Source organism: Coccinella septempunctata, chromosome 5 (genome assembly GCF_907165205.1).
Source record: "Coccinella septempunctata chromosome 5, icCocSept1.1, whole genome shotgun sequence".
Taxonomy (NCBI): Eukaryota; Metazoa; Arthropoda; class Insecta; order Coleoptera; family Coccinellidae; genus Coccinella; species Coccinella septempunctata.
Window position 1 is genome coordinate 40,134,152 of NC_058193.1, and position 27,936 is coordinate 40,162,087.

The 27,936-nt window shown below is 34.9% G+C and overlaps 8 protein-coding genes and 1 non-coding gene across 12 annotated transcripts; 5 read left to right on the plus strand and 4 right to left on the minus strand.

Annotated features, from left to right (window-relative positions):
- Window positions 1–411: 411 nt before the first annotated feature.
- On the plus strand, window positions 412–1,722 carry LOC123314498 (THO complex subunit 4). The gene is made up of 3 exons (XM_044899815.1): window positions 412–799; window positions 922–1,360; window positions 1,426–1,722. Exons 1-3 carry the CDS (start codon window positions 584–586, stop codon window positions 1,524–1,526), a joined length of 756 nt encoding a protein of 251 aa, XP_044755750.1. The 5' UTR covers window positions 412–583; the 3' UTR covers window positions 1,527–1,722.
- A 395-nt stretch (window positions 1,723–2,117) lies between these two features.
- Window positions 2,118–3,692, minus strand: LOC123314508 (ADP-ribosylation factor-like protein 6-interacting protein 1). Of its 2 annotated transcripts, XM_044899831.1 has the most exons (6): window positions 3,555–3,692; window positions 3,349–3,490; window positions 3,218–3,283; window positions 3,038–3,152; window positions 2,537–2,793; window positions 2,118–2,481 (listed from the first exon to the last, which is right to left on the minus strand). In XM_044899831.1, the coding sequence occupies exons 2-6, from the start codon at window positions 3,361–3,363 to the stop codon at window positions 2,269–2,271; spliced, it is 666 nt and encodes a 221-aa protein (XP_044755766.1). In that variant the 5' UTR covers window positions 3,364–3,490; window positions 3,555–3,692; the 3' UTR covers window positions 2,118–2,268. The 2 variants fall into 2 exon arrangements, with proteins under 2 accessions (XP_044755766.1, XP_044755767.1); XM_044899832.1 differs by lacking the exon at window positions 3,218–3,283.
- Window positions 3,693–3,694: 2 nt separating this feature from the next.
- On the plus strand, window positions 3,695–4,780 carry LOC123314509 (ubiquitin-conjugating enzyme E2 S). The gene is made up of 4 exons (XM_044899833.1): window positions 3,695–3,835; window positions 3,892–4,045; window positions 4,139–4,455; window positions 4,541–4,780. Exons 2-4 carry the CDS (start codon window positions 3,892–3,894, stop codon window positions 4,679–4,681), a joined length of 612 nt encoding a protein of 203 aa, XP_044755768.1. The 5' UTR covers window positions 3,695–3,835; the 3' UTR covers window positions 4,682–4,780.
- Window positions 4,781–5,282: 502 nt separating this feature from the next.
- On the minus strand, window positions 5,283–12,700 carry LOC123314152. Its single transcript, XM_044899273.1, has 16 exons — window positions 12,505–12,700; window positions 12,043–12,149; window positions 11,901–11,991; window positions 11,652–11,840; window positions 11,227–11,579; window positions 11,095–11,163; window positions 10,228–10,576; window positions 9,153–9,297; window positions 7,478–7,686; window positions 7,246–7,355; window positions 7,098–7,188; window positions 6,853–7,038; window positions 6,132–6,475; window positions 6,008–6,076; window positions 5,575–5,926; window positions 5,283–5,518 (listed from the first exon to the last, which is right to left on the minus strand). Exons 1-16 carry the CDS (start codon window positions 12,653–12,655, stop codon window positions 5,358–5,360), a joined length of 2,976 nt encoding a protein of 991 aa, XP_044755208.1. The 5' UTR covers window positions 12,656–12,700; the 3' UTR covers window positions 5,283–5,357.
- Trnal-uag lies at window positions 6,601–6,680 on the plus strand. The gene has a single exon. It is a non-coding gene; the product is annotated as a tRNA-Leu (tRNA).
- A 276-nt stretch (window positions 12,701–12,976) lies between the features above and the next one.
- On the plus strand, window positions 12,977–14,757 carry LOC123314507 (syntaxin-like). Of its 2 annotated transcripts, none has more exons than XM_044899830.1 (7): window positions 12,977–13,426; window positions 13,481–13,513; window positions 13,574–13,724; window positions 13,881–14,203; window positions 14,263–14,400; window positions 14,463–14,573; window positions 14,630–14,757. In XM_044899830.1, the coding sequence occupies exons 1-7, from the start codon at window positions 13,394–13,396 to the stop codon at window positions 14,699–14,701; spliced, it is 861 nt and encodes a 286-aa protein (XP_044755765.1). In that variant the 5' UTR covers window positions 12,977–13,393; the 3' UTR covers window positions 14,702–14,757. The 2 variants fall into 2 exon arrangements, with proteins under 2 accessions (XP_044755765.1, XP_044755764.1); XM_044899829.1 differs by having other exon boundaries at window positions 12,981–13,426; window positions 13,478–13,513.
- Window positions 14,758–14,918: 161 nt separating this feature from the next.
- On the minus strand, window positions 14,919–16,417 carry LOC123314506. The gene is made up of 5 exons (XM_044899828.1): window positions 16,323–16,417; window positions 16,095–16,260; window positions 15,862–16,029; window positions 15,624–15,796; window positions 14,919–15,520 (listed from the first exon to the last, which is right to left on the minus strand). Exons 1-5 carry the CDS (start codon window positions 16,356–16,358, stop codon window positions 15,104–15,106), a joined length of 960 nt encoding a protein of 319 aa, XP_044755763.1. The 5' UTR covers window positions 16,359–16,417; the 3' UTR covers window positions 14,919–15,103.
- Window positions 16,418–16,463: 46 nt separating this feature from the next.
- Window positions 16,464–21,431, plus strand: LOC123314500 (activated CDC42 kinase 1). 2 transcript variants are annotated; one of them, XM_044899818.1, is made up of 12 exons: window positions 16,464–16,594; window positions 16,643–17,070; window positions 17,128–17,346; window positions 17,403–17,547; window positions 17,605–17,827; window positions 17,880–18,090; window positions 18,201–18,473; window positions 18,536–18,808; window positions 18,862–19,113; window positions 19,256–20,490; window positions 20,792–20,964; window positions 21,020–21,431. In XM_044899818.1, the coding sequence occupies exons 2-12, from the start codon at window positions 16,911–16,913 to the stop codon at window positions 21,111–21,113; spliced, it is 3,258 nt and encodes a 1,085-aa protein (XP_044755753.1). In that variant the 5' UTR covers window positions 16,464–16,594; window positions 16,643–16,910; the 3' UTR covers window positions 21,114–21,431. The 2 variants fall into 2 exon arrangements, with proteins under 2 accessions (XP_044755753.1, XP_044755752.1); XM_044899817.1 differs by lacking the exons at window positions 16,464–16,594; window positions 16,643–17,070; window positions 17,128–17,346; window positions 17,403–17,547 and having other exon boundaries at window positions 17,609–17,827; window positions 18,536–18,805.
- Window positions 21,416–27,870, minus strand: LOC123314499. The gene is made up of 2 exons (XM_044899816.1): window positions 27,540–27,870; window positions 21,416–27,328 (listed from the first exon to the last, which is right to left on the minus strand). Exon 2 carries the CDS (start codon window positions 27,310–27,312, stop codon window positions 22,591–22,593), a length of 4,722 nt encoding a protein of 1,573 aa, XP_044755751.1. The 5' UTR covers window positions 27,313–27,328; window positions 27,540–27,870; the 3' UTR covers window positions 21,416–22,590.
- Between the last annotated feature and the right edge of the window lie 66 nt (window positions 27,871–27,936).

Genomic DNA, 27,936 nt, shown 5'->3' on the forward strand with positions numbered 1-27,936 from the left:
ATCTACAAATTCCTAGGAACCAAAATTATGGTTGTGTGTCATTTCAGAGATTACTCTTTGATGAAATCTAGTTAAAATTTGGGTGTGTTGAAAAAAAAAGGTAGGACCTAACCACTTACTTTTTTGACATAAAAGATCTGTGCATATCAGCCTTGAAAAAAGAATAAATATTATGGTGTAATATGGTAATATATTTGAATAAAACATAGCATTTTCTATATTTTAAGATGAATCAGCTCTATATATATTCTTATATTATATTATTGTGTTCCGTATTCCATACATATCAAAAGATAGAAGAAGAAAAACTAGTGCCAAGCAAAGAAGAAGAAGAAAATCACTATCAACCAGCCCTACAATAAGAAAAAGAAGTTTACGCCTCACAATTTATTAATGTTCTATGGTGGCTTTCACGGACACAGAAGTGTCGTTAAGTGAAGCCATTTTCTGAGTCGTCGAAAAAATACAACATTGTGAAAAGTATTTCGTCAATCGAATTGTGAACCGATATTTTGTAGAATTCTAGTGGTCTTAACAAATTATTGATATATCTTTATACTTGTGAAGTTTATAAATTATCAAAATGGTGGATAAAATAGAAATGAGCTTGGATGATATAATAAAATCTAACAAACCACGCCGAGGAGGTAACGCTGGTGGAAGAAGGGGCCGAGGAGGAGGACGGGGTGCCAAAAACGGTGGACAACCCAGAAGGAGTTTCAGAAATTCTGGATCGGCTGGCGGCTCTGGTGTTCAAAGAGGCAGGGGTCGTGGAGGAATCGCTCGATCCTACAATCGGGTAATTGAATTTTAATATTTGTTTCTTAATCTATGAATTTTTCAAGTGGAACGATCCAATTGGACCATCCCAAAGTTGGATTTTCTTTCGACGATCTCACAACAAACCAATTGTTTCTTTAGGGAGATGTTAACAGTGCATGGAAGCATGATCTTTTTGAAGGGTACGGACCAAGAAAATTGTCCGGTGCCCGAGCAATGGTCCAAGCAAATATGGGACCAACTAAACTTTTGGTCTCCAACTTGGACTTTGGAGTGTCAGACTCTGACATTCAAGAACTTTTTGCTGAATTTGGACCTCTTAAAAGTGCTGCAGTGCACTATGACAGGTCAGCAAGATCATTAGGAACAGCCGATGTAATATTTGAGAGAAGAAGTGATGCCATTAAAGCAATGAAGCAATACAATGGTGTACCTTTGGATGGTAGAGCTATGAATATACAATTGACCACATCTGAGATCCCTTCACCTATAAGACGAAATGGGCCTTCCCCTCAAAAGTTCCAAAGTAGGAGCCCTAGAAATTCTGGAGGTGGCAGAGGACGAGGTAGCAATAGAGGAGGTACGTTGCTACGTCGATGATTAACATTTGACCTATTTAATTAACTGGTTGATTTGGTTCCACAGGACGACCAGGCAGAGGACGAACCCCAAGAACACAAAAAAAGCAGCCCACTGCTGAAGAGTTGGACGCTGAATTGGAAGCATATACGAAAGAGATGAAGTAGATTGTTGTGTTTGTGCATAAAGAAAACTTTTGACGAGAAAGTGATTAACAGTTTCATTTTACTTCTTATTTAAGTTGATTTTTATCAATAGTGAGTATATACTTAAACGATTCTTGATGCAGACTTTTGGAACATTGTGCATATAAATAATGTTTGTAAAAATTTTATTAGGAAAGTAAATGATTATTTAAGGTAATCCTTTTTTTCTTATGAAGAACCTACATGTGAAATTTGAGGTTTTCAATCAAGTAGTTATATTTTCATTTCATTGTATGATAACTCAGTTTGTAAACCATTCAAGAAGATTAAATTGGTATGATAATGTGAAATCAATGTTTTGATAATGATATTTGTTTTGAAGAATTGGATGCTTTGCACTTTGAATATTCTCACAAATTCTATATACCTTCTCGTTTGAAAAAGAATTAAGGATAGAAAAATCCTTGTGGGAGTTAAGATTTGAAGATTTTACTATGTAAAGTTAATTGAAAACTTGTACATGGTAGGAACATTCATTTAATAGTTTCTTTGTTTTAATAGCTCAGCAACAGCAAAGGGAACTTCAAAAACAGGAGAAAAAAATTATAAGAATATCAATACAAATATTTATTAGGAAAGGTACACACAATACAAAACTACATTCAGTCTCTTTTATCCATCATAAATAAACTTAATTTAGTTGAGCTAAATAATAAAAATCACAAGTTCAACACTTCTTGTAGGATTGAGATTTCAAGTTTTTCTACTCCTCTTTCTTCGTTGCCTGAAACCTCGGATTAACATATTCTTTGAAAATTCTGTTTTGAATTTCGTGAATATGACTGTAAACTTTAGTGCGTTCAGCTCCGGGTAACAGAAGTATCGATGTAACCAATAGGTATGCTATCAGCAAGTTGTTGAAGATGTTTCCAAACCAGGCTAACATGCCAAGTGCAAACGCAGTCAAAGTAACATACTAAAAGTAAACAATTTCATACTTAAAATTCAATAAGGGAAAAATTTAGTCTCACCATTTTCGGATGACTTTCTCTGAGTTTACAGTATGTTGAGCAATCAAGTTCAATTTTCATTTTAATGATCAAAATCTCTCCACAAAGGGTATCTAAAAGAGCTTCTTTCTGAGGTGTCCACGAATCAGGCTTCATAAGAGATGACACAATAATTGGTACCAAATAATCAGACACAGTTATAATTAGGCCAAGCAGAGAAAATATGGTTAAAACACTCATATCTGACAGCCATATAAACAAGAATATCGAGGTAGTAACTGAAAGCCATCAATCATAATTAAAAATCATTGTCCGTATATGGTCAAGTGATGGTTGCTTGAAGTCAATTATCAAAAAATTATTCAAGGATAGCTATATAAAATATTTGGTTTCTACAGGGGGATTATAAGATGAAATGATTATCTTCTCGGAATGAGTGTTAAAGAAGATATGTTCAATTTCCGTTTTCATGATGATTCACTTCAAGCATCCACGTATATTATCCTTAATGATATTGGGTACCTCCAGCTATAGCAAAAGGATGCCATTGTTTTTCCCAAATCAAAATTTTATAAAGCGGTATTATGATTTCTTTCCAATTTTCCAACTTATTCTTAACTTCTTGCAATTTTAATTCCTGAAATAGAATTTTCATGAATAACTTTGTCAAAATATATATGAATGGATAAAATCGTTAAATACCAAGGATTCGGGATAGATAGGACTAGGACATAAAGAGGATGTTTCATTTTTCTCATTCTCAACAACCTAAAAAAAATTCGTAACATGGAATCTTTATAAACAAATAGTTATCAACCAAGCCGTATACTCACTTTTTTTAGAGACATTTTGGTAGTTTTTAAATAAGAATTATTTTTTGACTATTGACACGAGAGAATTTGAAGAAAAAATTTGTGGGATTATTTGCTGTTCCTTGATCGCTGAAGTTCCAAATTTTCGTTTGTGATGTGTTCCCTAAAAAAATCGAAGGTGTTGAAATTAACATTTTTCACCCGAAGATCATACACAATATGCAAACCTCTTGATTGTAGAAACACTGATTTCTTCAGATCTTGTATTTGAATTGTTTAAAATAATTAAATAATTTGAAATGATAGTCTAAACCACAGAAAATCAAAATACAAACATTCAAAATTCTATGACTACATGAGTGCACAGATTAAATAGATATGAAATCTATGGTTCAGTTTTCTGTTGACATTAGTAATTTTGTAAACTGGTCCAAAATAAATAATCGAAAAAAACACGTTTTAACAGATAATACTTCACGAATTGAATTAGTTGTAATTATCCGAAAACGTGAGTACCAGGATATTTTCCATTTCATTTTGTTATATGTAATTTTTTTCTTTCAGATGTCCAACAATTTAGAAAATTTGTCACCCCAAGTAATAAGAGGTGTTATTCGAGAGATGCAAGAACTCGTATCTGAACCCCCCGAAGGTATCAAAGTTCAGATTAATGAGGAGAATGTTGCAGACATACAAGCGCACATTGAGGGTCCAGCAGGTTAAAATTGATTTTTTATATATATGTTTTGATAAATTTTCAATATCTTTTTATCATTACTTTATTCGGAAGGTATCTTAAATGAAATTTTAGGTACACCATATGCTAATGGAGTTTTCAAAGTGAAGTTAACACTTGGGAAGGCTTTTCCACAGGAACCACCAAAAGCTTATTTCCTAACTAAAATTTTCCATCCAAATGTGGCAGTAAATGGAGAAATATGTGTAAATACCCTAAAGAAAGATTGGAAATCGGATCTTGGTATCAAGCATATCTTACTCACTATCAAATGTTTGTTGATTGTTCCAAATGCAGAATCTGCATTAAATGAGGAAGCTGGAAAATTATTATTGGAACAGTATGAGGATTATTGTCAAAGAGCCAAAATGATGACTGAAATTCATGCCCAGGTGAAATTGTATATCTCATGTAATTTATTATTTTTTTATATAGAAAATCTATATTGAAAGTAATCTTCATTTTTCTTATTGGTAGGCCAACAAATTGACTAAAACATCAGTTGCTAGTGATGCTCCTGTGGCCAAGAAACTTGCATCAGATAAAAGTAAACCAGGTATGACCACAGAGAAGAAAAAAGTGCTGAAGGATAAAAAACGTGCTCTTAAAAGATTATGAAAGCAAGTAGTTGGCATTATATAATTATATGAAAATTTCCATCTTATGTACATCTTAATTATTTATGATATCATTATAAACATATTACAATTTTTTTAACATGACTTTTTTTTAGTTGTCAAAAATTTATCAATTTACTATTATAGTAATTTTCATGCGGGATTAGAATTGATTTAACGAACAATTCATTTTTTTGACCACCCAAATATATAAAATTAGTCACATAGTCTCCAATTTTGTTCATTCTCAATCTGTTGAGTAATGAAGTATTGAGAACGGGTTACTGCTCTGTCATATGCGAAAAAAAATTTTTATTATCCTTATGTATATGTATTCTTCAGTTCCTGTTTTCGACTTTTGTGATATAGTAATATAGTTATTAAAGGAAGGTTTTTTATTAGAAGTTTACACTTCTTTCTATCGATGAACGATAGTCCATCAATTATGTGTAACGACAATGCAAAATATTGAATTTGTACACTAGGTCAAAAGTGTAAATCTGATTTAATTTTTACTTTTTTTCTCCTATTTTTAGTACAATAAATAACTAACAGAGTTCGCTAGATGTACTGAGAAAAATTGGTTGGTTAAAAATAATGAATAAATTATTATGTATTTTTATTACGAATTTCTTGATACTACGTATATAAGCATAATATGAAAAAGAATCTGTGTATCACTGTCTTTTGACGAATTTCACTCTGATCGGACAATTCGTCCGCAGAATGAGGTCCATATAAAATTTTATATCCGTGGGTGTATCCACCGGTAAAAGTCGAAAATTTTGCAACAAACCACAAATAACAGCTTTGATTTCCCACATTGCGAATTTTTGACCTGAAAATTACAAAATTTAAATTATTCTTAAAGGGAAGTAAAATAATAATCATTACCAATGCAATTTCGTGGTCCGGCACTGAAAGGAATATAAGTGAAAGGATTCCGTCCCTTTGTGTTCTCAGATTTGAATCTATCAGGATTGAATTTTTCAGGATCTGGAAAAACGGAAGCATCCCTATGCAAGTCGAATATTTGCATCAACAATATTGTCCCTTTGGGAATTTGATATCCTGTTGAACTTGTGAAATCTTCCCCAGCTATTCTTCCTATCGTGGGAACACTGGGATAAAGCCTCAACGATTCTTTGATACAGCATTCCAGATATTCTAATTTTGGTAAATCTTCATGGGTAGGGTTTCTGGGCTTGCTTCCCAAAACTTCTTCTATTTCTTTTATCACTTTATCCTATTTGAAAGAGAAGAGAATTTAGGAGGAGATCTACTATTAATTGAATATACATACAAATAACAATGAATTTTAATTTACCTGGATATCCTGGTGATTTGCCAGCAAAATAATTAACATGCACAGAGCAATGGCAGTTGTGTCATGTCCCTGAAATAAATATTTTTGTTTAATTTAGCGATGTAAGAAATCTTCAAAAATTTACTTCGAATAAGAAGGTATCAACTTCTTCTCTAATTCCATCATCATCGATATCTGCTCCTTCCTCTTTGTACTTGAGCAGCAGATCCAACATAGCTAGTCTCTTCCTTTCTACGGTACTACCTCTTCTCATTAATTTTCTCCTTCTGATTACAGTTTCAGAAAAACGGTGCAGGCTTTGTGTGACTATTTTTTCTTCGTGAGCTAGTGGTGTCCAACGGTAGATAAAATCAAATCTATACAAGCAAAATGTTATTCGATCTATGATGATCTTTCCAATTTTCCTCAGATTCTGTCGATAATCTATGAGTATACCTTCATCAACCAAATCAAAGCCCATAGCTGTTTCTGTAAAAGGTGAAAATAGCATTATCTTAAAATTCTTAATCATCATATAAAATAAAGTTCAAGAATGATATATTCAATTGAATAATTAGGTATCATAACTGTAAGTAATATCTCCGCTACCGTAAGGCAGCGTGGCCGAGCGGTCTAAGGCGCTGGTTTTAGGCACCAGTCCGAAAGGGCGTGGGTTCGAATCCCACCGCTGTCATTTTTTTATTCAAATCAAGTAAAACTTTATAGAACGAGGCCGACGCAGCATTTTGAAAGTTGAAATAGAATTTTCCTCATATTGAATGATAAAAAGTAATTTTTAATACAAATTTTCAAATATTTTGAATTTAATTATAGAGTTTCAGCAAAACGTTATTTCTATTACTCACCGCCCACACTTTGAAGAGTGAGATTATCGATATGTCTCGTGATATCAATTCCGGAATCCTCCAGGCTGGCTTCAATTTTTCCCACAAGTTTGTTGGTTTCTTCATTGAAAACATTAAGAAAATCTTGTAAAATTTTGAAATGGAAAGTTGGAGTCAGTAGTTTTCTTCGTGCATGCCATTTATCGCCTATAAGTGGGGTGATAAGTAATGAATGATTTTACGAATAATTTCACCGTTAAATTTACCAGTGCTAGTCAGAAGACCTGTTCCTAACCATCTTCTGAGAAAGTAGTACGTATTGCTTTTTTGTAGATGAGAGTAACTGGACAACACTAGCTGCAAAATATTCTCAAGTATATAGCAAATTCTACTAAATTATCATTGAAATTTCACCTCAATGTCCGCAGCGTTCACAAAACTGATGGCGTCAATGTGAAAAAGGGACATTCTGTATATTGGACGATATAGCTTGGAATATTCACGACATTTTCGGAAAATTTCATCTGAGAATTCCATAAAATCAAACAGAAAAACAATATTAGAAATGTAAACTATGGAGAACAATCTGCAGTTCATTACCAAAAAGCATTGGAGTTTTAATAATCATTTTGTGGAAAATACATACCCTGAGTATCTTTGAAAAATTCAGTGGCCAAGCCTATAATCGGTGGAGTCGGAGGCGATGGAATCGCCCGCAAGACGAGGATGTTTCGAAGATGTCGGAATAGCGTTTTTCCAATTAACAACAAAAGTGTGAAAAATGCCATCCAGATCCCTAATTTCACTAAGTGGGGCATTTTTTCTAAAACAGACATCTTTTTTACTGCATTCACTCTTCAGAGTGAAATATGCACTTCAAAACTATTATTTCACATTGAATAAACCACTTTAGTGATATAGCGTAATAATAGACGAGATTATTTCTTGGAAACATAAACAAATACTTAACCTTAACTCGAATTACTCACAAGAAAAAGTATTATTTCTCTGAAATTACATTCAAGAGATAACGAAGGCAATTTCAGTTATTTCTGGTGAGATATTTATCTCACGAATTTTCATTAGTTTGGTGTATTTTGCAATTTCGATGAAGTGAATCTTTGCATCGATCGTCCCCCGCATTCAAATTAAAAAAAAAACTTCTATTTTTAATAGCTTTGAAATTAAGTAAATAGGTATTAGGTAAGAGTTGGACATTTTTTCAAAGTTTGGTATACGAATAGAAAATTGAGTGATGGATTTATTTAAACGAGTCGGCGGTAGGCTTCAAGGTAACATTATAGCTTCATTATCGTCATAATTTTTTTGTACGGATATACGTATTTGTCAACTTGAAAAGCAGGTTCAGATACAGTTTTCTTGTGGTCCTGCAGAGTAATATTATTCAAATTCAAACTCTAACGAATAATTCGTGTTTTTATGTAGGTACGCATGCATTCCCAAAACTCAATGAAACATAGATATTACACTTAAGTTTAAACCGAATGACATTTAAATAAAAAAATCTACTTACTTGCTTAGGTAAAGTCTGTAGAGGATTAAATTAAGCAGCAGAATGACAATACCCCAGAAAATAATCATTAAACTTTTTTTTTTATGAACTATATCGATTTATTAGGATCTGGTTAGATTCTACTGATGCAGTAGATACAAATGATGAAAATTTTCCAGCGGTTTTTCTTATATAATTGATTCTGTAGGCGGAATTCGTTTGATCGATCAAAGTGTGTACTACGAGGCTCGAAAAAAGTTGCAAAACAACTTTGATTGTGAGAAGCGACATTTTTCAGATCATAAGCTCGACGCATTAATGAAAAAAAAGATGCTTTGGTGCGACACGAATGGGAATTGAATAAAAAAATAATGCGTGCTTTACACTGACAAATAGGTGTATAATATGGTGAGTAGTCACTTACAAACAATGCTCTTGAATTTATTGAAACATAAAATAATTATGTACACCAATCGGTATCTTAATTGAAGAGAAATATCCTGAATACGCATTGAGAATTGATGGAAAGACTCGAGTAATTGAAAAAATCATAAGCAGATAAGCTTGAAAAAAATTTGAAAGGAATTGTTTCGTTTGCGTCTATTCCTTATCTGAGCGAAGTATTACTTTTATCTGAGAAAACAACTCTTTCTATCAATACCTACAAAACAGTAATTGTTTTGACTTCTTCCGGAATATTAATTAAAAAAATATTGACCACGAAAAATCAATTATTCAAATAAAACACACATTTTTCAAGTTATTTATTTAATGCAATAAGAATTTATTCTATCTTCATCTCTTGATAAATTTTATTTTAATCGGCTCCGACGTTTTAAGAACGAAATCTGTTTCTAGGACAATATCGCTTTGTTTTGTCACTGCTTCCATCCTGAATGTCCTTATTATTCCGATAATAAAAGTTTTCAATTCCAGCATGGCGAACTTTTGACCTACAAAAAAAAATGAACAGAGACTCCTAAATGGGTATGCACACACGTTCTCTGCGGTGCAAATTAACATTTAAAAAATATAGTAAAAATTTCAAGACATATTTTCATTTTTCAAGACGGATAATGTTGATGTTATAACATGCGTCGTAGCCTTACCATATATTATTTTTTTCTTGATATGCAGTTAGATTAAAGCGATTCCGTATTATCACCATACATCACAATGATTGTATAATAATTATCATTGTGCAACGACGATAATGAAGATATGTAACAGTCCGTTTATTGATGCGCATAATGTATCGATATGAATTGTTGGTGAAAAAATCAAGGATTAATTTATTTATTTATACAGTAATTTCCGGAATAAAAGTCCACAAGAATCCATTCATCCGCTTCCTATACCTTTCCAATATGTTTTCACTTCACCACTCAATAATAACAATTTTTATAATTAAATCGAGGTCATATCCATTGAAAAAATAATTTATATACTTAGATTAATGCATTATTTCATCTACATATTAACTCTGTGACTTATAATTTTATAAAGGCAAACTAACGACTTTTTTCTTTGGATCTGTGGGGAACATTCAGTTTTTTGGTTATGAAGGAGTAAAAAGTTGAAAGGTTTGTGGAATTTTAACAAAAAATGTGGACGATTCCATTGAATTTAGTACAAAAAGTTTAATAATTTTGATTTTTGTGGACCGAGTATATTATCTGGACCCATAACCTGTTATACCTGGACTCCATTTCCAATACAGGTACCAAAGATTATAGAGTTATATTAACACTGTAATAATCTTTGACAGGTAGCATACATACAGAGTGATTCATCGCGATGACCTATTTAGAGGTTTATGGAGAATTATAATTATAATTTTGTGCTGAAAATTTGTATGTTGGGGTTTTCGACAATGAACTTACCTATGCAGTTTCTGGGTCCAGCGCTGAAAGGTAGATAAGCGAAGGGATGTCTACCCGCACAGCTCTCCCTCAAAAATCTATCCGGATCGAATCGATCCGGATCCGGATAAATGTCCGGTTTGCGGTGAAGATCGAAGATGTGCATGTGCAAGGTGGTTCCAGCCGGTATCCTGTATCCTGATGACGTCACGTAATCGCATCCTGCGGTCCTTGATATCATCGGGACGCTGGGATATAGACGCAGGCCTTCCTTGATGCAGCGTTCCAGATATGGAAGCTTCTGAGTGTCAGAATACAGTAAGTCCGATTCTGGACCGACTACTTCCGATATTTCCGCAGCTACTTTCTCCTAAGTCCAACAAATGAATGATGACAGTAAGTTTTATTTTTTGTGGTCAACGTTTGATGAAATTTTGAAATTTATTAGGAGAAGAGTTGTTCTTTCAGCAATAAATATCGAAATTTCTATGGCTTTTCGAAGGTATCCAAATGCCCATGACTACCTTAAAGAGTCATAGTTACTTTTTGTAACTATGACTATGATTTATTACTAAAAGAGTTGCTCTTTTAGAATATGTATCACATTCAGATCTACGATAATTTTCCTGGAAGATGAACGACTCGAAAGTTGACGAAAAATCCCCAAAAATATGGGTTCTTATTTATTACAATTATGAAGATATACCTATTCATATCGAGACACACCTTACCCTTACAGAATATGTAATTATATGTATTATGCTCCCCCGCACAGAAAATCACTCCTGGAACCACCACTGCAGTATAAATTCATAATTTCGATAGATTAGGATAGAAACCAATTTGTATTCCTGATATATTTTGAACAATAATAAAGCCATTGGTTACCTGGTGTACAGGATTATCCGCTAATAACATAAGAATCAAAGAAAGAGCAGCAGCAGTCGTGTCGTGGCCCTGAAAAAATTATTTTTTGTTTCAATTATGATTAAATATCTAGTTGGAGGATTGTATGTATACCTCGAACATGAAAGTGTCCACTTCTTCTCTTATTCCATCATCATCTATATCAGCTCCGTCTTCTTTCGCCTTCAGCAATATGTCCAGTAATCGTTTCTTCCTTCCAGCATTTTCAGAAAATGAATCTTCAGAAAATGTACGCTTTCTTTGTTCGATCACCGTTCTCGAAAAGTTGTGAAGACATTCGGCGACCCTTCTTTCTTCTCTGTAATACTTGGTGAGTCTATAAATGAAATCTTCGTCATACCAAGGCCTTATCACGCGATTTATAACAATTTTTCCCATCTTTAAGACGTTCCACTTGTAGATATTCATGATGGACTCGTCGATGTTTTTAAAACCCATCGCCGTTTCTGTAAATGAACACTCAAAAATCGTACATGATTTATTAACAAATAAAAAAAATGTCAATTCTAATTCCTCACCTCCAATAGTTTGTAGAGTGAATTGGGTGACGATAGGCATAATATCTATGGAATCTTTATCAGCAGAAATTTCTTCGATTTTACGAATTACTCTATCAGTTTCCTCTTTGAAGACTATAAAAAATTGTTGGAGTATCCTGAAGTGAAAAGCAGGAGTGAGGAGTTTTCTGCGGTTATGCCATTTTTCTCCTGAAATCGATTTTATATAGTTAGAAATTTTTAAATATTTTCGAAAGATTTTTTCATCACCTGTGCTCGTCAAAAGTCCTGTACCCAACCATGAATTGAAGTACGTATACAATTTGCTCTTGGAAAGATGCTGATATCCCGTTAAAACTTGCTAAAAATCATTCTCTTATTTTTCTCAGCGAAATATTTTTTTGCGTTTTACCTCAATGTCCTCTGGATTTACTATATTTATTATATCGACTCTTCCCAATGAAAGTCTATATATCGAATATTTCGTGGAGAATTCTCTTATCATTGTGAATAGATCACCTTAAAAAAAGAGCTAACAATTGATTATAGCCATTAAAAAAATATTAATCACTAAAATGGGGTAGTGATTATTTAAAATAAACCGTTCGGCTAGATACATATGATATAACATGTACAGGGTGGACAAAATTTGATGTTCAATTAGGACAGATATGTAAAATATTGCTTATAAACTAATTTTCTTTTCACTCACCTCACTGATCATTCTGAATCATCAAAATTTGCTTACCCTATATCTATCTGTTCTATGGTTCTATTAACACAAAACATAACTGACGATTGCTATTAGTTTTCTATGAATTACACCACAAAAAAACGAAAAGGTGCTGAGTTTCATTCATAGTTCGGCATATACCTGGACTCTTATAAAAAATTTCCGGAACATTTCCTATCAAGGGATATCCGGCAGGTCCTGGTACCAGTTTAAGGATGCGAATGGATCTCCAGAAGAACTTTCGCACGAGAAGAACGGAAAAAAGGAAGAAACCGATCAGAGAGGCAAGCATGACTTTACACAGGCACACGTAGATAGAACAGAAAAGTAAAATCCTATCATCTCGTAGGTGTTCAGGAAGCCATAAAATGACCGTACCGATTTTTATGGCAATTGTACTTTCGATTTGGCCTGTTTCGTATCAATAGGCGAAAAATTACTCCGAATTAGCACCTTCTACGGAAATCAATTTTTCATATCTCAACATAGTGCTTACATTTTTTTATTAACATCGTTGTCGTTATAGAGCTACAGCAAGCACACACCGATAAAAAACTTAAAAATTTCCTATGAATCTAGAATGATAAACTTTCAGCTCAAGACTTGAATCCATTTTTGAGTCGCACGGTTCACGGAACTCTTTTCTTTTTTATCATATTCGAGTTTTCGAATACATGTATGCCCTTAGGATATCATCTGAAGTATATATTTGGCAAAAGAATCTAGATTGATAATGAATCGAGTTTTAATCAATTGTTTCAGAAAGAATAGGAACAAATTTATTTCAAAAATTTACGATAATAACATTATTCATTTAATTTGAAAAAAATTTTTCACAAGTATGGGAATATATTTAACCATACCTAATAATTGAATTGCTGAAACCCTATAATAATGTAGATCTGTGTTAAGATTACTACTTATTGAGTCATACAGGATAAACACCCAATGTAAACTGATAAAATATATAAATAAAACGTTCACCTCGGAGATAAAAAACGGCGCATTCATCAGCTCAACACTTTCAAAAATGGTCAGGGATAGGTTAGAAGAATTTAAAAGGGTATGTTTTGATCCACTTCAAAGGGTTTCTTCAGTTTTTTCTATTTTTCAGAAGGCTCGTGAATCGGAAAATAGTTATGAACGCTTGGTGAGTAATCGGAAATAGAAAATAGGTTACAATTGTAATGGCTTATTCCTATATGAATAGGATTCCACCATAGTAATAGAAGAGAATCGTCTAAGAAATATTTTCGAACTGTCGGAAGAAATTGGTCAAGGAATTGAGAACATAAGGGAAAATGTTGAAACGTGTGATCATTATATGAAACAGATATTTGAATCACCGTACATGGAAAAAGGTGAGCTTCCTTAGACATTAAGACATTCATAAATCACTTGTGATTTATGATGATGATAAATCACTTGTGATTTATGAGCCATAATTTACTGGCAATTGGCGAACTTCATGGTCATAACCGCATACATCTATGGTCGAACCAATATTTCTCTTGTAGAGTTGAGTGATAAACTAACAGAAATTTTTCAACAAAATGGCAAATTGACGAGAATTATCACCTCTAAATTGAAACAATTCGAAGATCACGTGAAGAATACCAATAAGACATGTACCGTCGGCCGAATAGAAATGATTCAATACAACACGCTGAGGACGAGGTTTAGGGAGTATTTAAAAAAAAATAACGACCAGATGGAAAATTTGCGGACCTATAGAATAAATAATTATAAAACTCAACTGAGAGTGAAAGGTGTTGAGGTTGCTGATGAAGAATTTACAGAACTATTGAATGGGAGCCAACAACAACTCTTCAACGATAATGTATATAACTGAAAAATAATTGAGAAATCATCAAATTTCCATCGTTTTTACCATTTCAGGTGCTTATCGAAACAGCGGAAGCCAAACGATTGTTAACCGAAGCAGAAGAACTCAATGTTCAACTACAGAAAATCGAAAGTTTAATCATAGAAATCAGGGATCTTTTCGTGCAAATGTCGGTTTTAGTAGAAGACCAGGTGAACTTTCTGTGTACTCAAGCCTATATTAGCATATTATCAATTTTTCCCAACGTTTTCAGCAAGAATTAATCGATGTGGTGGAATATCAAACACAAAAAGCAGTGGAATATATTTACAAAACGCCAATTCTTTTGAGAGAAGCTGAGGATAAAAAACGTAAAGCTTTCAAGGTTAGCTAAATATTAAAAAAATACTGATATTCAATAAGTGGGTGCTTTTTTTTCAGATGAAATTTATGTGCTTTGGTATAATAGCCATCGTGATTGTGATATTAGTTCTATCCTTTATATACAATTGATGTTTAAATGATTTTTTCACGATTTTATTTTATTTTCATTAAAAATCTCAATCATTTTCTATGTTTCCGCTAAAGCTTCTGCGGAAGGTAGAGAACTCTCTACCCATCTATGACCTAGAGATTAGCATAGAGAAAGGTCTCTGGCTCTGTCTGACTCTGTAATCTGTGGTCTCTGGAGATTAGTTTGTTTATGCCATGGCATAGAGTCTCATCTGTGCCATGGTTTATGCTCCGTGAGACATAGACAAACAAATCTTATTTTTAATATTTCAATTTATCTATGTAATACAACTCGAAAGAAATAATCGAACACCACGCCAGTTGTATTGAATCATTTCAATAGTGAATATTGTTATTAGTGACGAGTAAAGAGATGGATATATTTAGAATTAACATACAAACTCAATAATCTTCTTGGGGTATTAAATCGATAAGGTATGATAAATCATCGGGATCGTGAAGTTTCCTCTTCTTTGTATTTGTAGGTGCAGCATCAGAACAGGGTATGAGAGGCGGAACTCTTGAAGTATTTGGTGCGTTTGATTTTTGAGCCCCCATTTTTTTGAAAGGTCGTGGTTTTCCTTTGAAAAGAATTGGTGTTTGTCTTTCAGAATTTTTCTCATCAACTGGAAAACATTCGACTTGAAGTGGTTCGTACGTCCGTAAACCAGTAGTATTGGCAATTATATCATAACCTTCTGATTTTTTCGATTTATCAAAATTTGAGACGGATAACGTTGACATTTCTGTGTTCTTGAAAAATGCCATATCCAAATTTTTTGACATAGTGTGCTCATTCGATGTACTCACTCGCATATTCTGTGGATTAAAAAAATAAAGGGACTCTTATGATATGTACAAAGATTAACTTCCTTTTGGATATTATGTATAGGAATTCAACAGTTTCCACAAGACAACAAACCTGTGTATTATGCATATTTTCTAACTGTGCACGTAATTTACTGTTGATCAAATTACTCTCAGAAAGTTGCTTGTTGGCTTCAGAAAGCTGCCATTTTAATTTTTTCTCAATTTTTTCGAATTCATATGCTGCTGTTGTTTGGGCCAATTGTAATTCCTCAAAAAATTCTTTCTCTTGAAAGGGAAAAAAACAACCGTAGGTATATTGTGTTGAAATATTGATAAATAGGATAACCTACCTTTCTGACTCAATTTTTGTTTTATTTTTTTATACTCTTCTTCTAAATTTTTTATTCTCATTTCGCATGTTTTCTCGATCTCAGATATTTCCGTATCAAATTGAAGTTTTTGGTTATTCAATTTGCATATCAGAGTTTTATTTTCATTCTTATATCTCAAATTTTCTTCTACAATACAATAGCAATTTCTGAAGTAGCCTCTAACATGAATTATTCAGAAATTTGACATTTACCTTCTATTTCCAGATGAAGATGTGAAAATGATTTATCCCTGTTCGATAAATCGTCCAATTGCTTTCTTAGCTTTATATTTTCATTTCTGCATATTTCTAAATCATGAAAAAGTGTTTCTGTAAGCTTCCACAACTCATATTCAACTGAAGCATTTTCACGCATCCGCTATAAAAAAAAAGTGAATAAAAGACACATTTCAGTATAAAATACTTTCCTAATTTTTGAACCTGTAGGGGAACTAAAAGGGATTCACTTTCCTCCATAATAAAAGAACCTCACTACATTTTGAAAATTTATGATTCAAAAATCTTAACGCCCATAGACAACGAGTAGTGTTTTTCTATGTTCTTCATAGACGTCAAATAAACTATATTCTATGATTGCATTTCATGACTTACGTCAAATACACTTTTTTATGGTTGCATTTCATTATTTTGTAAATACACCAAACAAAAGGTGAATTGTGATCTGGATATTGATGAAAAATCTCTTTTAATAGGTATAATGAGGTGTCAGTTTGATATTTTATATTCATTCTGTCTTATAGATTTTTAGATGGCACCATTCTTAGGTGAAATTTATCGAAAAGATATAATTTCCTAATTCTACCATGTTCAACATTTGAAAGTGTTCATTATTTTATTCATTTTAAAACACAATTATTTGATGTATTGAATAAAGCGGGCGAATTGGACGTGGCCAATTTCATGCAATTTCCTATGAAATATTTCAATGACAAAGTGAACAAAAAGAGCTGAATTAATATGCCAAGTTTCAAGGTTTGAAGAACCAACATTTGATGTGTTCATAATAAAATGTCAGAAGAAGGAATTCAGATCATCAAAGAAATATTAGTTGATACTCAATTAATTCAGTTCCTTATTCCCATCAGAGATGATTTGCAGATAACTAGATTAGAACATTTTGATTATGTTACAACTGAAGATTTGGAAAATATTGGGCTTAGTAAGCCAGGTAATTCCTATATCAATAAAGATTATACTTTTTTTAAAATACAAATAAAACTTCTAGGAGCAAGAAGACTGTTAGATGCAGTGAAGAAAAAAAGAGCTAGTCAAAAGAAGAAAAATCTCATTAATAAGCTTATTCCTGTTAATAACAAGGGTACTAGTAATAAAAAACAAGGGGAAAATGTTGCTGATAGTGATTTTACTTCTTGTCTCATTGAGGAGAGTAAAATAACACTTTCAATTAAATTAGGAGATGGTTCTTTTGGAGTTGTTAGGAGAGGTAAATCTCATCTGATGAATAGTCAATAGATAATTGATTTATTACTATTTTTCTAGGAGAATGGAGTAGTCCTGTCGGAAAGATTGTACCTGTTGCTGTGAAAGTATTGAAAGCTGATGCATTGTCCCAGCCGGGGGTTTTTGAGGATTTCATCAAAGAAGTTCAGGCAATGCACATTTTGAGTCACAAAAATCTCATCAGGTTATTAGAATTCAATAATAATCATTATAAAGTAATTAATTAATCATAATTTTTTAGGTTGTATGGGGTGGTTTTATCCCAACCTATGATGATGGTAACTGAATTAGCAGCACTAGGTTCACTTTTAGATTACCTGAGGAAGCAATGCCAGCATGTTCCAGTGCCACTTCTTTGTGAATATGCAACTCAAGTAGCTGATGGGATGGCCTATCTTGAGAGTAAAAGATTTTTACATAGGGATCTGGCATGCAGGAATGTTTTACTAGCTAGTGAAGATAAGGTGATTTTTATTCAAAAATAATTATTTTTATACTTAGCGTTCCATATTATAGATTAAAATTGGAGATTTTGGCTTAATGAGAGCTTTGCCTCAAGAGGAGGACTGTTATGTTATGAGTGAGCATAAAAAAGTACCATTTCCTTGGTGTGCCCCGGAATCCTTGAGATCAAGACAATTCAGTCATGCTTCTGATACTTGGATGTTTGGTGTGACAGTATGGGAGATGTTTTCTTTTGGAGAAGACCCATGGATGGGTTTGATAGGTAATTTTTGATTCATTCTATTTTTCAGTTAATTTTTTTTCAAGTATAGTGGTGTCAAATAACTTCGATCGCATCTCACAACCTACAAAATTGGAATTTTCAATGTTCAGGTTCTCAAATACTTCGAAAAATCGACAAGGAAGGAGAGAGGTTGCATCATCCTGAAGCTTGCTCACCTGAAATATACAAAATACTGTTGCAATGTTGGGCAAAAAATCCGGAAGATAGACCTTCTTTTGCAGCACTAAAAGATTTCCTGAGAAAAAACAAGTCTCCCCTGATGAAAGCATTGAGTAAACTTGAGGAACCTGAGCACTTACAAATATTAGAAGGAGATGAAATAGCTATTATAGATGGCAACGCTGAACTGTATTGGTGGAAAGGTGAGTAGACGGGAGATAAATTTCAGTTGGAAATGGGCTTGAGATGCTTCATATAATTTTAGGTCAAAACCAGAGGACTTTCCAAATAGGCACGTTTCCTAGATGCATTGTTGATCCAATGAGGCCGATACAAACGGAGGATATAAGCAAACCTCTTCAAAATTCTCTCATTCACACAGGTCATGGGTCGGCCTTTGGAGAATCTTGGGGTAGTCCATCTTATATCGATGAAATGTATCTCAAAAACCCCATGGAACCTCCAGACGTTATAGGCACCGGCATCAACGGAAAACCCATGCCGCAATTATCAGATAGAAGAAAAACAATCAAAGGATGTAAGAAAAGAAAATTTCTCATCGTTTTCCTTTTACACTCTCCGATTTTTCAGGTATTTCGTCACATAGGTCAACTCCCGAGAAACAGTTCTCCTATAAAAAGTTGATGAATGAAAAAATCGATATTATGAAGAAAACCAAGCCTCAGAGACCGCCTGAACCAAAGATAGAAACTAATCGCGAGGCCGTTTTGATAGAGTTGTCTCCGGATGAAATGCTTTCCGGCAAACCCAAAAATAAAACTGGGATGAGTAGAATGGCCAATGTTTCGCTTATTGATACCCCCATTGATGTTCCACAACTAGGTAAGTCTTCCGGTGACTTTGTTTAATTATTTTGAAACTAACTGAATTTTCTTTATTTCACTTCTCTACTCTAGACTGCTCTACTTGACTTTCTTTTTTTTTAAACTTATTAATTTGGATGAGATTTTATTTTTTTTTCCAGATGTTGAAGGAGATTGGCCAGTAGAATCAGTTGCCAAGCCACCGCCTTATCAAAATCCCCCTATATATTACAATACTTTAACTTCTTCCCAGGACAATCCACAAAACGCATCAAGCAAAGATCCCTTTGACACTTCTAATATTCCAGTTTTCCATACTAATTCATCTTCGATGCCATTTTCCCTCAACAGTCCCAAATTAAACCATCTATACTCCACATCTTCCTCTCGTATACCCAGTGAAGTTGAAAGCTCAGCTGCGACGAATAATGCCATGAAAAGCCTCTCGGATACATTTGCAGAATTCTCACTATCGAATAGTTCAAGATACTCATCAAATATTTCCAGTGAATCTAAGAATATAAGTAGTAAAAATTATGTGATAGATAGCGATCAAGAAAAAAATGTTACTTTATTGAAAAATATCAATATGGTCCAAAGGGACCCATTGGATGCAGTGAAAACCTCGAATTTAACGAATATTATATCCAATAATTTAAATAATGTAGAATCGGACAAAAACAACGGGATGAGTTCTGAATTTTTGTCCGATTTGGATAAATACTTAAAGAGTAAGAACAAAGTGGAAGAACATAAACAGGAGCCTAAAAACACCAATCAGATATTACAAGGACAAGGTCTGCGCATGAACAAAATTCAGAAAGAAGACAACAGCCAGAACCAGGCCTTATATGGCACTCTACCAGCGGAAACTGCCTCGGCCATAAACAAAATCTGGTACGAGTCGAGTCAAAACGTGAAGAGCGGCTCAAAAGAATACAACGTTCCGGCTTCCACCAGTACAAATTACGTCATCCAGACGGAATACGGAGAATTCAAAAGTAACAGGAGGTACGACCCAGTGTCGTCCAATTCCAACTTGAGCGTTTCCCATTACAACACCCTGGATAGTTCGTCTCAAAATTTGTACGTGAACCAATCGCAATCCAATAACTCGGTCGCCAAATACAGCAGTCCCGAGTGCTCAAGTATGTACTCGGCGAGGAATTCTTACAGCACCCAAGTGGGGATATACGGTGGTTCCTCCAGCGGGTATTCACTTACATCTTACAGCGAAGTGCCCGATGGGATCTATAGCGAGATTCCGGATCACGTGTATAGTCAGGTGCCTGTGGAAATCTTAAGGCCGCATAGACCCGCTCCTTCTTCGCCGATGGGAAGGATGGAGCAGCCCCAGAGTATGCAACAGATTCAGAGGAAAATACAGAAAGGATTTGTAAGTGAAGGATTTTTTTTCACTACACTTCTAAGGTGGCTTTTCGTTTCATTGGTTTACAAAAAAAATTTAACCGATTTTTGGTCGATCAGAGTATGTAGATCTACCTTATCGTATTTTTTTAACATGTTGAAAGATGCGAAAACGACACGTCACTGGTAATTTTCAATCGTGAACGCCCAATCGAATGTTACGCCCATGTCTACGCCATTTCGAGCTTATCAGTGTTAGCCGAATTCGTTGGTTTCTTCTGATGACTTTTGTGAATATGGCCAATAATGATATAGAGTTAATTTTACAGCTATGTTCTGATGCTGAAAGGCTGATGACGCCCGAATATAAGAATACCAAAGTGAGCCAATTGATGAGCAGCGTGCCAAACATTACCATGGACGAGTGTTTGAAGGTCCTTCAAGATCATGGCTGGGATGTGGGAATTGCAATAAAATCTCTCAAGATCGATCAACTTGTCAAGTGAGTTCACCTTTCCGATTTCTCCCTATTGAGAATAATTTTTGACATTTTCCAGGTTGGGATTAACGTCGAAAGAAAAATGCGAAGAAGCTCTTCATAGGAGCAACTGGAACGTTGAACTTGCCGCTTCTACCATCTTGGATACATAAAATTAATCGCCTTTAAATTATTATTATCTAAATTCGTTGTGCCATGAATGGAAGCAATGTTCAAGTGATATAACAGCTTCTCAAGATCTTTGTGCACAATTCTCGAAATATTTCAAAATCATTTACTCCTGTTTAATATGTATATAAAGCTATGATTATATGTATATAGAACGCCACCCAGTTTTATCCTAATATTCTCAGTTTATTCAGTATTCATGTTGTAGCTCAAATCTCTTTGATTTTTTATTCGTAAGCTCTCTCAATTGTTTGTGAATGTTAGAATAACATACTCATTAAAATATTTTTTTTTTACAATAATTCTTCAACTTTATTATTTTATAATTTTGACATACATTCGAATAACTGAAATAATTAATAATGTCTCGGAGGTCTAAAACTACAAATATCTAAGGAAAATAATGATGAAAACTATTTACACATATACAACTAATAATCCTCAACAACTTTTGGCCACAAATTCCTATTTTTAAAAGGAAATAAGATAAACTAAAAATTTGAAAATTACAATATTCGATATTTACATCTTATATACATTTCAGCAAGACCAATCACTCGACAAATTTGCAAAGTGAAATAAAAAATATGTAAAGATTTATGTGTATCAATATGCGAATAACATTAAATTCCCAATTTCTATTGGAACATTACAAAGGTATATTATGAAGCAATACATAATATATTACATCAAGTTATGAATGCCTACTAACAAAATTTTTGTTTGTAGCCAGCGTTTTACCAAGAAATCAAAAAACCATTTCTTCAAGAATACAATACAACAATATTTGATTTCGAATAATAATTTGTTTGCAGGTTTTTTAGTAACTTTTGATATGAAATTTTTCAAATTGAAAATCAGCTGATGGCCGTACGAACAGTTTCATCAAACGAAAATTAAGCTCTTAAACGATCTTTATCTCTATGAAAAAAGACGTTTGAGGGATTAAGATCATTTAATTCATACAGCCATCAGTTTTTCAATTGAAAAATGATGAAATTCATTCAACACACTCAAAAGTATTGCTTTCAAAAAGCATCATAACACTGATGGTGTCCTTTCACAAAAGGAATAGGATATTTTTATTTAACTCTGAATAATTTGTGTTTCATATCGATATTTATTAGGTTTCTGTAACGATTAGGATTAAGTTGAATTTTTAAAATATCTCGGAAATTATGAAGATGAATTTTATTCAGCTAGGTATGTAATCTCATTAATAGAGCTGCTTCTGGAACGATATGATCCGAAATTTTTACTAATATGTATTTATTTTTTTTGCCGTGTTCCGGAAAACTTAATGTTAGTTTAATTACAAAGAAATTTGTTGTAAAGCTTCTCACGGACTTAATTCAATCTAAATTTTCGAAGACTTTTTGTATAGGTTACAAATACTTACAGTTTATCAACTCAGCGGAGCTAATAAATATGACATAAATTTTGGTATAAGCGAATAGTCAATTAAAAATTCATCAACTCCCGTCTCTGTTTCTTTTTTCTGCACTCCGGGCAGAACCACTGGCCTTTGGGAGGTACCATGATTCCCACACACTCGAAATGGAACCACTCGATCTCGCAATCGTGAGAGTCGCATCCGATCATCTCTGATACCTCGTCGTAGGGGCACTTGCAGTAGCAATAGACGGGCACCTTGGGTTGTTCCGGTTCCGGTTCTACTTCCTCTGCGGTGGCGGATTCGTTGGAGTCGGAATCCATATCTTCCGATACCGTTCTGGGCAGTAGGGAGGTGTTGATCTGCAGGGGCGGCACTCTGGGCGGTGTCGGGACAATTGGCTGCTGTTTCTGGTGTACGCGCAATTCGCCCGATCTTGCGGTCTGTCTAATGGTGATGGGTTCCACGGTCTGTTTCGAACTAGACGATGCGACGTTCGTCTTTATCGTGATCGGAGGCACGGTTAACGGAGATTGCCGGTGCACTGGAAGCTGGGCTTCCGTTTTCCTCCACTTGGAGGAAGTCGGGGTCGATTTATCGGCATCCTCGTCACTCGAGTAACCGTAGAATTTATTTGGTACCCTTCTTCTCTTCGAGGCTCGTAGATTCGAATCGGTATCTTGTCGCATATTCGAAATTTCTGGCGTCATCGTTGTAGATGGCGCATTGTTGATTTGCTGCACTGGGAGTGGCGACATTTTACTTAGGGATATCGTTAAAGGTGCCACAGTGGGATTCTGATAGGGGGGATATGTCGATTCCAGATTACTTTGTGCGGGGTATTCCGTAAAACTAGGGTCCTTTCTCTCGCTCTTCTTCTTCTTTCGTTTCTTGGTCTTCAACTTCTTCTTATGTTTCACCTCTTCAGGTAGACTTGGCGTCGAGTTTCTGCTATTCTCGTAAAAATTACCATTGGGTAGTGAACCGACCTCGGCCAATATCTGATTCCTCTTCTCCTCCAGTAACTTTCTGGCGAATTTTTGCGGTTGTTTATCGTAAAACTCCTCGTCTGTTTCGCTTTCGGTGGTGTCCAGATCGGTCTCCAAGATTGGAATATCCGAAAATGTCTTATTCTCGACGGTTTCGGTTTTGACCGGTTCTGGTTCCTTCTGCTCGCTCTTGACGCTCGCATTATTTTTATTCTCACGTCGGGTCTGCTGTCTCTTCCTTCCCTCTTCAGTGGAACTGTCGGAATCGGAACTATCGGAGCTCGAACTCGAACTGGAATCGGTCGAACAGGAACAGTTCGAGCCACAGGAACAGCTCGACGAATCGGTATCACTGCTCGAATCGTCCGAATTTTCTGCCTTCTTAGAATTGGCGGTCGGGACTTGTTCTTTGTTCTCTTTTTCCGTAGTTTCGGTGGTTTCTTTAGGCGTACAGTAGTCGTGATCAACGCGCTGCGACAGGTCCGGTTCCATCTCGATGATGACGTTGGAATCTTGACTGGTTTCGGGATTGTAAAAATAGTCGTGATCTTGTAGCGCCATCTCCAGAGTTAACTCTGTTTCGACTTGGAGTTCTGGCTTAGGATCGGTTTTATCGGAATCGGGTTTCTCCGATTCGCCAAATAAATTATCGATTTTTTCCCTTTTCGCCTGGTAGATCTTGAAATCGTCCCAGATGCTTTCTAAGATCGGTATGGCAGATTCCGCGTTCTGTTCCGGCTGTTTCGTCTGCTCCTCCAGGGAGACTGTGATGCTATTGGCCAATTCCTGTTCAACCTCTAGGGTTCTTTCCTCTAACGTTTCTATAATCTTCTCTTCCTCCGTCTTCTTAATCTCCTCTTGTTTAGGTTGCGGCTCGCTTTCGGGCTCGCTGTCGCTGCTCTCCGATAAATTCAATTCCGGTAGATCGTACACGTCGACTTTCGGCTTGGGTTTCTCCGTCGGCTTTTCTTCCGATACCACATCGACGGTGTCCTTTTCGCCGTTAGCGAGTTGATCCTCTTCGACTTCCGCTTCCTTCTCTTCGCTTTTCTCGTCCATCGACGGTTCCAAGTGCTGCCGTTCGTGTTTCTGCATCAATTTTTTCGATATAAAAGTCTCTTCGCATCTTTCGAACGTGCACGCATGAGGTTTCTCGTTCACGTGTATCCTCTTGTGGACCTTCAGATAAACGGCTTTGGTCAGATTCAGGCCGCATTCTTCACAGGTGAACACCGCCGGCGGTATGCAAAAATGAAAGACATGGGGCCATTTCTTCTGCAGGCATTTCTTGCAAAGCACGCTCTCTGTACCGTGTTTCCAGAACAGATGTCTGGTTATGTCCTGTTTGTTCCGATACGCGATCCCGCAGCGATAACAAAAGTGATGAAGTTTATGCTTCCAGACGTGATTCGACAGCTTATATTGATTGTGGCACATTTCCAAACATACATCACACACGTGATGTCGTTTTCTCAGGTGCACCATAAGCCGAAAAGCCGATGGTAGATCGTCGCTAACGCACATACAACATCGATACTGGATATCGTGATCTAAGACGTAATCTCCTGGACACAGATGACATATTAGCTCGCTGTAGCTGTAAAAATTTGATTTGCACATTATACACAACAATAAGTTCTTCGTGTGCATTTTCCTGTTATGTAAGTATAGTTCCTTGTGCACGTTTGTTGAGTATCTACACTGAAAACATTCAAAGACATGTGAAAATGTCACAGCTTCTTCAGTAAGATTACTTTCCAAATTGAAATAGTCTTTACTCAGATCTTCCAGCGATTCCTTGATCCTGTTAACAAAACTCTCCGGAATCAATTCCTCTTCGGTAATGCTTTTCACAATAGCAGAATATCTATGTTCCGCTATTGCATGAAGACCCAATTGCTTACCATTGACTGCTATTTTTCTGGCATGATTACAATAGACGCACGTCGGCACGGTGGCAAGTAGGCATTTTTGCAGTAGGACTTTTATGTCAAACTTATCCAATGGTTGTTCAAGTTCTAATTCGACAATACTCACATCAGCTCCCGCTACTTGGATATCACTCTCATTGGTTGTATTTTCAATTTTATCCTCGCTGACATTTAAATATTCGTTTTCACTTTCAATCTGATCGACTTCCAAACCCAGCCTTTCGCTATCATCACTTTCTTCAGGTTCGACTTTTGAGTAAGTGTCTAATTTTGACAGTTTCAAAGATAGTTTAGGTACTTTTCTAGTTTCTAACGAATCACCTATTTGTTCTGTGTTCGAAATATCAGTTTTCAAATTGCTTGTCTCATCCATGTCCGAGTTCTGCTCTTCATTCGATTTCAAATCACTGTCTCTAGAAGATTGATCATAAATCTGTTTTTCCGAGTAGATTGAAGAATTCACATTATCTTTATCGGAACTTTCATCAATTTTCATTTCATCATTACTATTGTCAGCTGTCAAATTAGAAGATGCTAGTTTTCCATTGGTTTCTATGGAGAAGGATTCTTCCAAGTCACTCTCTTGTTTTCCAGGTTGCTCATTATTTGCAGAAGAATGATCATCTTCATTATTTTGATTCGCTATTTCAGGTCTAATTAATTCTGTTCCTGTTGTTCTCTGGTTGAAGTCTAGAACTTCAGGAAGAACCTCCGAAGTTTCTGCACCATTCACTTCACTCCTAACCATCTCGTCATTCGGAGTATTCACTGGTTCATCACTGTAATTCTCGAATGCTATAGATTTCAATTCACCCAAATTATCTGCAAGCGAATCGCCGGTAACATGATTTTCAGGTCTAATTTGTTGTTTTGTATTACACTTATTTTTTGCACTTTTAGTCAACGCGTTCTTAGAACGAGAGTTATCGCACGGTAAGCACTCATGATAAAAAAAGTTGTCCTGTTCATTGAATAATTTTTTACACTCGCAGCAAATTATAAAACAAGGTTCTTTATAATCCTTGAAGAAATCAGCTGGGGTTTCTAAATGGTGGGGTTCCCAATTATGCCTTGATTGTATATGTTGACACAGATCATCCAGAACTGAGAACATTCCAAGACAATACAAACAAATGAATCTCCTATGATACTCCAACATATGCATATACAAATTCCAATTTTCGTAATATGTGCCGCATGCTGAACATAAAAACACTTTTCTTGTCAATTTGAAACTAGAAATAGAATTATCTTCAACTTCTGTAACAGCACTTGGATCAGCTGTACAGTTTACAAGGTGGTCATTTAAGCTTAATAATGTATCAAAACCAGATTGTCTGCACTTTGAACATTTGAATTGCACAGCAGGTTGCAAACCCAAGTATTGAGCATATTCTTGCAGCTTGGGACTGTTTTTCAATTTGATTCGTTTTGATTTATTCACTCGTCCATGTGTCTTAGATTTATCAGATCTATTAGCAGCCTCATTTTCAGCATGTGGGTGATGTAGTTGGGATAATTCAAACAAGGATTCATTGAAATATGGGTTAGAATGTAGAACCACATCACTTTCCTCACAATTATCACCACTATTCCTTGATCTGTTACTCAATTTACGTTTTTTAACTCTACGTTTAGGTACACTTTCATCTATAACTAAGGCATCTGCATCAGAATCATTATCAGCTTCATCAGATGAATGCACACTTCCATTAAATTTTGGACCTGCATTATCAAATTGATTTGCCTCTTTGTCAGTGCTAGCAACTATCCCTTCAGGGAAGTTTGCCATATCTGAAGAAGTTACTCCATTATTAATATGATCTAGAATGGGTGAAGTCTTGATTTCCCTCTGTAAACCATCTTCCATACCGATTTCAATTTATCTGAAAAAAATAAAAGTTCAGAATGTAAAAGGCTACACACTCTTTGCAATTGAATTTACAAATCAACTGTTTTAATCATAGGAGACAATACATAAGAAAGTTATGCTCTTCAGGTCTTCCTTGAGTCGACTTGTAACTAGGTTGGAACAATTTGGCCCCAAAATGACATTAGTATTTCATTTGAGAAAGATCCAAAATGAAGTTTACTCACTTCGAACTTTTTCTTATAATAATTACAGATATCGTTTGTGACACATCTATATAGCATTATCAACATATTCTGTTTGAAAATATAACATTCCTCCTCTGAAAAGGTTAGTAAAATGGCGCTTCATTCTCTAAACAGGCTTGGAAGGAATTACAGAGTGACCAACATAATTTTTTGATAAAAGTATGAAAAAAATGATAGCAGAAGAGATATTTCATGAGAAGTTAATTTTTTCCTGTGGAAATCGTTGAATGATAATAATTAAATCATTTATAATAATTGAAAATATGCAGTTTCAGTTACTTTGGTAACTTGAAAAACAAAAATCGTCAGTCATCAGTCATCATCATCATCAGTCTGTGGTTTGGGCGTTTTGTTGACATAAAAAAGCATAGAGCGT